General features: G+C 51.5%; 2 protein-coding genes across 2 annotated transcripts; both read left to right on the top strand.

The window, feature by feature from the left end:
* Positions 1-349: 349 nt before the first annotated feature.
* Positions 350-2,712, top strand: PCNA (proliferating cell nuclear antigen). Its single transcript, XM_026043543.1, has 6 exons — positions 350-601; positions 1,193-1,290; positions 1,579-1,646; positions 1,834-2,028; positions 2,133-2,256; positions 2,343-2,712. The coding sequence occupies exons 1-6, from the start codon at positions 381-383 to the stop codon at positions 2,423-2,425; spliced, it is 789 nt and encodes a 262-aa protein (XP_025899328.1). The 5' UTR covers positions 350-380; the 3' UTR covers positions 2,426-2,712.
* Positions 2,713-4,507: 1,795 nt separating this feature from the next.
* TMEM230 (transmembrane protein 230) lies at positions 4,508-8,060 on the top strand. The gene is made up of 4 exons (XM_026043780.1): positions 4,508-4,592; positions 5,763-5,890; positions 6,257-6,379; positions 6,998-8,060. The coding sequence occupies exons 2-4, from the start codon at positions 5,792-5,794 to the stop codon at positions 7,136-7,138; spliced, it is 363 nt and encodes a 120-aa protein (XP_025899565.1). The 5' UTR covers positions 4,508-4,592; positions 5,763-5,791; the 3' UTR covers positions 7,139-8,060.

Raw genomic sequence — 8,060 nt, 5'->3', positions numbered from 1 at the left:
ACCCGGGGTGCCTCCGCTGGGCATCGAGGCGCCGCAAGGCCCACTAGGCCGCATCCGCTGCCTGCCGACGGTAGACGCAGCGCGGCGCCTTGTGGGATGTGGGCACGTGTAAGGCGGCGCGCTGATTGGCTCCCACCRGGAGAACGGGTGGGAGTAAGGGGAGGAACGGCGGGACGATTAGTCAAAGCAGCGGGACGGGAAAAGGACCTGCCTGTGAGGCGAGAGGCGATTGGGCCTTACTCTGGGAGAGCGCGCGCAGTGATTGGCACCGCCCCGTCGGGGGCGGGGCCGGTAGAGTATAAAAGCGGCGTTTGGCGCGCGGCGCCTCTTGGCGGCAGCTGGTCCCTGTTGCTGGTGGTTGGTCGACGGTCGCTGTCAGGATGTTCGAGGCGCGGCTGGTGCAGGGCTCGGTGCTGAAGCGGGTGCTGGAGGCCCTCAAGGATCTCATCACCGAGGCCTGCTGGGACCTGGGCTCGGGCGGCATCAGCCTGCAGAGCATGGACTCCTCGCACGTCTCCCTGGTGCAGCTCACGCTGCGCTCCGAGGGCTTCGACACCTACCGCTGCGACCGCAACATCGCCATGGGCGTCAACCTCGCCAGGTGCCCGCCGAGGGGCCCGACCCGACGGCAGCGGCCGCTGGGGCTGCTCTGGGGCTGCAGAGACCCGCGGGGTGGCGGGGGAGGCCGGAGAGGAGCGACCGTTGGGGCCGGGTGAAGAGACCGGCTCTGAGGGGAGCGACCGTTGAGGGGGAGGCCGTGAGGGGAGTGACCGTTAGTGTTTTGGCGGGGGGGAGGGGGTCTTGGCGCGGAGGGCAGCGGCCGCTGCGGCCCCTCCGGAGGAGCTCGACGTTGGTGGGGAGTGGGGGGTTGTGCGGAGGTTCCTCGCGCCCGGGAGCCGTCGGGGTCCCGGGAAGAGGGGCGCCGCCCCTCCCCCACAGCGCTCTGGCGCCGTTTTTGGGAGCGCGCGCGGGAGGCGCCCGCGTGACGTCACTGCCGGCGCGCCGTGGCGGGAAAGCCGCGCGGGGGGATGCGGGGGGGCCGCGATGCCGGCGCTGCGGGGAGGGGTTTCGCGCCCGTTCCGGGGCGCAGAGCAGCCGCCACCGCGGGAACGGGGGACCCTTTCCCTTGGGACCTGTTTTGGGACGTCCTTGCATGGGCACCCCCCGACTGGCCCGGCTTTTGTTCCCTCAGCATGTCCAAAATCCTGAAGTGTGCGGGAAACGAGGACATCATCACTCTGAGAGCAGAGGACAACGCGGATACGCTGGCCTTGGTGTTCGAAGCACCGAGTAAGTGCGAGGTCTGGAGACYAGCACCTTGCTGAGACCTTCCACGGGGCCTTCCTAGGCGCAGCAGGAGCGCTCTGGGTCTTGGGGCCAAGATAAACTTAGTCTGATTGACCAACGTCTCCATGATAGGGAAAAAGGAAAAGCCTTTCCCTGACACTGGCAGTTCCTGTTGTCTTAACTGAGGTGTTTCTGTGCCGAAAAAGTTTTGAGCAAAACTTCAATTCAGGATAGTGACTTTAATAGCTTTTTTAAAAAGCACTTTGTCACCCTAAAGTTTGTTTCTTTTAGATCAAGAGAAAGTTTCTGATTATGAGATGAAGCTGATGGATCTGGATGTGGAGCAGCTTGGAATTCCAGTAAGTAGCGACTTGAATTTCTCCCTGGGTTACGTTATTTTTCTTACAAGCAAAATATTCCCTGTGTTCACATCAGGCCCAAAGCTTGAGTTCATAAAGAGAATAAAGAGAACATGCTTTAAAGGAAAGCAGAGTCTAGCGGCTGCCTCTGGCTTCCTGGGAAAGTTTAACTGCCCCTTGCTTGCAGGAGCAGGAATACAGCTGCGTGGTGAAGATGCCTTCTGCCGAGTTTGCTCGCATCTGCCGGGACCTCAGCCACATCGGCGATGCCGTTGTCATCTCCTGCGCCAAAGACGGTGTGAAGTTCTCAGCTAAYGGGGAGCTTGGAAACGGAAACATCAAGTTGTCCCAGACCAGTAACGTGGATAAAGAGGAAGAAGCTGTAAGTTGTTGGCCCCTGTTCTTGCTTAGGTTTCTCCTAGTGATTTATTCCATGAGGATACGGCTTGGATTTGTTGGACCCTAACCTGCCGTATGTTTTTCTAGGTAACAATAGAGATGAATGAGCCTGTCCAATTAACTTTTGCTTTGAGGTACTTGAACTTCTTTACCAAAGCGACTCCACTGTCACCTACAGTAACACTCAGTATGTCTGCAGATGTTCCCCTTGGTGAGTAAACAGCCCTGCTCCCACCTTAAAGCATCTAATGATGGAATGGCTTTTTTTCTGAATAATATTCTCAATATTTTTTTCAGTTGTGGAGTACAAGATTGCTGATATGGGACACTTAAAATACTATCTGGCTCCAAAGATTGAAGATGCGCAAGAAGGTTCTTAAATGGACTAGGACCGAGGCAATCTTGGCTCTTTGGAGAAGACAACTGACTTGGAGAAGGAAGTTGTGTCCATGCAGTTTATTAGCAGTTTCAGTGCATGGTGTCATCAAATGAGCACTGCTAGGCTTGTTTTGTAGATATCTCTGTAAATATTTTTCAGCTTACTATTTTGCTATACTGGTGTGACTTGAAATAGGAATTTTTGCTGTTGCAGTCTATTCCTGTACCTGCAGTAGCCTTATATGCTGTCTTTAGGTGGAATCCTGTACTCCTTTGAATTAGTAAAGGAGTGCAATATTTAAGCTGGGTAAGGATGACCTTTTTTAGTGTCACCTGTGAACTACACTTCACACAGGTTTGTTTAATGATGCCAGGAGTTTGTTCTACCTTTCTTTATATATTTGTTTTCAAAGTGGAATTTTGAAATGTGGAAAATGGAAAGAAAGAACATGATTGGAAGTTTTTTTTTACCCTGCTCAGGTATGGGTCAAATAAAGTTTTGGGTGTGGAGGGGTTTTTGTTTGTTTTGTTTTTGTGTGTGTCAAACTGATGGTACCCTTGCTCTGCTTCTAAAAACTGTCTTGAATGGGAGGATTTGCTTTAACTGCTCTGGAGTCCCCGAATTCTGCTGGTGATTGTAAGTGGCAGACACAGGGATGGCTCCCAGACTTACGGAATATAAAGCTGAGCTGTGGTGATCAAAAGCTGTTTGCCCTGACAGGGAGGTTTGTCTAAATCCTTGGTTTATAGTTTATTTAGGGCAAGTCCCTGCATGTTTTATTTGTTTGGTGCCTCCTGTTGATGTCTGCAGGGCAGCCACTGAAAGGGGCACATCCTGATGGAGGGCATTGGAAATCATGGTCCAGGCTGTTGCTAGTGAAACAGACAAATGGACGGGTTAGAAAAAGAAAACTTGAGCCTAAAACCGGATGTAAAAGCCACTTAATTGCATGTTGCAGCTATTGGGGGTTTAGCAGAAAAGTGGCACAAGGTGGCACTGTTAGACTGACATAAGGTAAAAATCATGTGGCTGCCATCATGACTAGCCCCTGCCCAAAGCCTTGGCCTGGCTTTCTTCATGTCTCTTGCCCCTTAGTTTAGTAGCAATTAACTGTTTAGAAAATTTAATTTTACTTTTCTTGGAAAAAAGAGTAAAAAGTAGTTGAACTTGCAACTTCTGATGTGAGCTTCAATTGTCTGTGGCTCATGGGGGTACTGGCTTTGTGTTCTTGACCTTTAGTAAGTTGGTGAGGAATTTGGTATCTAGAAAACTGTGTTGAGAAAGCAAGACCTGACTTGACTGCCCTACGTTATTGTATAATAAGTTGTTCTTAAGACAAAAATGTGACTTTATCATAGTGCACTATTTATTGAGGAAAATGATTCCTTTTCCTCTAAGGGTGTGTCAGTGCTGTAAGTAAAACTGGGCTAGTACCTGAAACTTAACTCCTTTTTGGTGTGATCTGCCAATTTAGGAGTTTCTGGGCTTCTACTGTCCTACCCATAAAAAACCAAATGGTTGAATTGCTAATTCCTTAAAACTGCAGCACCCCCTTTTGAGAGCTTCGTAAGAAATATATCCATAAATATATTTCAATAGGAAATCCAATAGGAATATTATTCATAAATTCAATAGTAAATACATCTATGTGCTAAGTGTCTAGGTGCTTGTGTTTAAGAGAAATCCACTTAACTGCTTTTTGGCTAACTGCATGCTCAGTTAACTGAAAAAAAGTGGTATGTATTTTTGTCCTCTTTGAGAGGGTATGTGAGGTTGATAACCTTAGTTATTATTAAGAAAAGCATAGGAAAAGAGGGGAAATGATTTACCCATTTACCCATTTAAGATGTGGTCTGGTGGTAGCTGGGGTCGCTGCCGGGTTTGGAGTAGCCATCTGGAGCTGGGGCGCAGCCAGGGCCGCGCTGGGTGGGCGGATGGGCCGGCTGCACCCCAGGCCCTGTGCGGATGGGCTGGCTGCCTCCTACCGAGGCCACAATCACGTGTGGGGACGAGCAGTGTGGGTTGGAAGGCGCTGCCGCACGCGGAGCTGCCGTGCGCCCTGCCCTAACCTGGAAGGAAACGTGACATTGGGAATAAACTTCCTGGGTTGGCCGGCGCCGCCAGAGCAACCAGGAAGCGATGGGCTTGGCCGGGCGCGCGCGGAGCCGGTAACAACCCCGGTGCTTCCCCAGCGCCCCCCGGACCTCGGTGCTGCCAGGGGGCACGTGGGGCCCCTAGAGCGTTCCCTGCCCCAGGAGCCCCTTGGGGCCGACGGGAAGGGCGTCCCGGGCATTTTGTGGGCTTGGGAGCCGTGTTTGGGCTCCCGGAAGGGCGTGAGGTGCCCTGGGGCTGCTGGGCAGAGAGGGGCATGCTCTTAAAATGCTGCTTTTGGGGGGAAAAACAGGGCTTGTTGTGTTTGCAATTGCGCTTCCGTGCTTGCCACAGCAGCTGCGCTCCCTTCTGGAGGGTGCAGGGCAGGAAGGTGCTTTTAGGCTGGTATAAACTGGGAACGATTCCCAGGACGCCCGGGCAGCCCTGGCTTTAACTACTGGGAATTAAAACCCTGGCTCTCACTTCTTGAGGGAGAGAAAGGCAAAGGCCACGTTTGGTGTGGAGGCTGTTGGGGCATCTTTGCACAGTTCCAATCTGTAGGGGGAGGAACCAGCTCGCACGGAGGGTTACGGCAGGAGAAGGCGACAGAGCATTTTGGGGAACGTAAAGCTCTTACCCTGGCTGCCAGATAACGCTGCGGAGAGGGCAGGCGCTCCTGGTGGGGCCGTTGGGGATTTGCACTGCTGCAGTTTGGCATTTTCAGCATTCAAAATATCCTACTGGTTGAAAGGCTGCTTTGTGTCATTCTGGTCAGGGTTTATTTGTTAGTCTCCCTATTTAGATGCAGCTGGAGACCTTGAGCACCTCCCTGCTGGAACTGTGGTCTTCTTGCAAAATGTTTTTTGGGCTGCTCTTGCTTTGAGCTTGCTGGAGAAGGGAAGTTTTAGGACATCAGGTTCCTATTCAGATTGTAGGTCTATGGTGCCTGGCTCTTGGAATGGCCCATTTGTATCTGGTTTTACCTAGGAACTTCTAGCATGTTTTAAATGCACATCCTACCTCAATCTGATTTTCTTTCAGATATTGCCAAGCCCTGTCCATTCCCTTGCAGCTGCAGCTTTGTATTTTAGGCTTCTACGTACAAAGCTTTGTTGGAAAAGATTTAGCCATTGAAAAGATGATTCCTTTGCTTAGCACAGGCTGTGTCTGTTTCCATGAGCTGGATCCATGTGTCTTGGCTCTTGTCTTGTTTGCTCTGATCTTGTTGCTCTTCCTCTTCTTTCCAGGTTCTAGCTGATGTCCTGGCTTCCTTGTTATGATGCCGTCACGCACCAACCTCACTGCTGGGATTCCCAGCAGCAAAGTCAAGTATTCCAAGCTCTCCAGCACCGACGATGGATATATTGACCTGCAGGTAAGAAGGGGGAGGACGGGGACACCGCGTGGATGCATCTCCTCTGGTGCAGCCTCCCTTTGGAAAGGCCCAAGCCCGGCTCCACCCCAGGGCTTCAGCCCTTCTCCTAGAGCCCAGCTACAGAAAAACAAAAGTGCCCCAAGCCTCCCTGGCAAAGGGACCCTGCTCGTGCAGCAGGATCAGCCCTCTTGTCTGTGGAGGGAGGAAAAAAACCTGAGAATTTAGCTGCCGGTGGCTCCCCGGGCTGGGGGGCTGTGGACAGAGCCTGCAGCGGTTTGTCCGTCCCCTGCTAGTTGCGGCATTCCCATCTGTGTTACCAGGAGCCAGGGGAAACTGCTGTTTCTTTCCTATTTGTCTCCCGTACAGTTCAAGAAGACCCCACCAAAAATCCCCTATAAGGCAATTGCGCTGGCCATCGTGCTCTTCATGATTGGGACCTTCCTCATCATCATAGGAGCCCTCCTCTTGGCTGGCTACATTAGCAAAGGGGTGAGTGTTCTGCGTGCGCTTCCCTCAGCAGCTTCACATCGTTTTCCCCTCTGCAAAGGGTGCGAGGTGCCTCATGCTGCAGGTGGGAGCTGAGCTGTGCGAGGAAGCGCTGACTCTGTCCTGCCTGCGATGCAACGAGCAGCTTCACCCTGCTGCTCCTTGCTCTCCTAGGAAAGGGCTTTCCATAGGAGACGTGATGGCCAGAGGGCTCAGCACCATTTTCCTCATCTTTCCGCACTTGCATTCAAATCCTCGGGCAAGGACACGGCTCTGTGTTCCCCTCTGCATGATGGGGGCTCTGGGGAGCCGCACTGGTGGCAGCCACTTATCAGTTGCCAGGAGCCCATCTGAGACGCTATGCGTGCGCGGGAGCCGCCTGTGTACCCGGAGGGAAGGGTTGTTGGATCTTTCCTGGAGCAGGGAGCAGAGCCAGGCTGGGAAGATGCTGCTTGAGCCTGCAGGAACTGACCATTCTGATTCGGGTCTAAGTTTCTGTGAGATCCTTGCACCTTAGGGACAAAGGGATGATTTGCTGCACTGAGCCCCAGATGGACAAGGAAGGACCCAGCACAGGTCTCTGCGCTAACACGTTTCTCCCATCACATCCCTCTGCTCCAGGGAACAGACCGTGCAATCCCTGTGCTCATCATCGGCATCCTCGTCTTCCTCCCTGGCTTCTACCACCTGCGCATCGCGTACTACGCTTCCAAGGGCTACCGGGGCTATTCCTACGACGACATCCCGGATTTCGATGACTGAGCTGCATTCCAGATCGCGCTGATTAGGTCGGCAATAGGAGCTGTTAGTCACCCCGAGCACCAAAGGGAAGCGCCTGAGGCTGTAAATGAAGTAGATAGACCCCTAGATCTGCTCCCTGGTTTTGTAAATACTGTCTTGAGGTGTTGCCAGATTCTCGTTTTGGGGAGGAGTTTGAAACATGGGATTGACCAACGGCATTGTGACGTTATGTGGGGAGAACACAAGGCTTATTTTTCCCCTTTGGGTTATGTCATGCTGGTTGTTTGCAAAAAGTTCTTCTTGGGCAAGGTAATTCCAGCCTTTTTCCAAAAATCGATGAGCCAGACAGTTTCAGCAACAGAAATATTTGTTTTTCTAACTATTTTCTAGAGTTTCTCATACTTTTCAAAGAGGTGGTGGCTCTTCTTGGGTTTACTCTCGCAAACAAGCAGCATAACGATTCTTTTTTTCTCTCTGGCCATCAGAAACATTTCAGTGTACTCCTTGTCTTGTGTTTGCAACTGGAATAATGGAAGACAAATGCACACAAGAGGGAAAACTGCACATGCATGAAATAATTCACAGGGCATTTGCTACACGACTCCTCTTGTTAGAATTTGTTAGAATTTAGTCAGCCAACACATTCCTCGAGCAAGCAGCTTTCCCTGCCACTTTGGTTTTGGCAAAACCCATTTGTCATCCACTAAAAGGACCGTTGGGTTTTTCAGTATTATTTTAAACTGAATAGACAGGGAGGGGGCAGAATTGGAATTCAGAATCAGGGTTCAAGTGTCTGAATACCAAAGTCTTGTTTTGGACAAGTGAGGATATTGGAGACCCATGACTTGCAGCTGCCTGTATGTATATTTGGGATCATTCTTTCTCCTCTAAACAATATGCTGGGCATAATTCCCTAGAAAAATCTGTGTATAATTTGTACTGA

Source organism: Nothoprocta perdicaria, unplaced genomic scaffold (assembly GCF_003342845.1).
Source record: "Nothoprocta perdicaria isolate Ctin4 unplaced genomic scaffold, notPer1 scaffold_103, whole genome shotgun sequence".
NCBI classification, from domain to species: Eukaryota; Metazoa; Chordata; class Aves; order Tinamiformes; family Tinamidae; genus Nothoprocta; species Nothoprocta perdicaria.
Note: the sequence above shows the minus strand (reverse complement) of the source record. Positions and strands in the feature narration are given on the sequence as shown.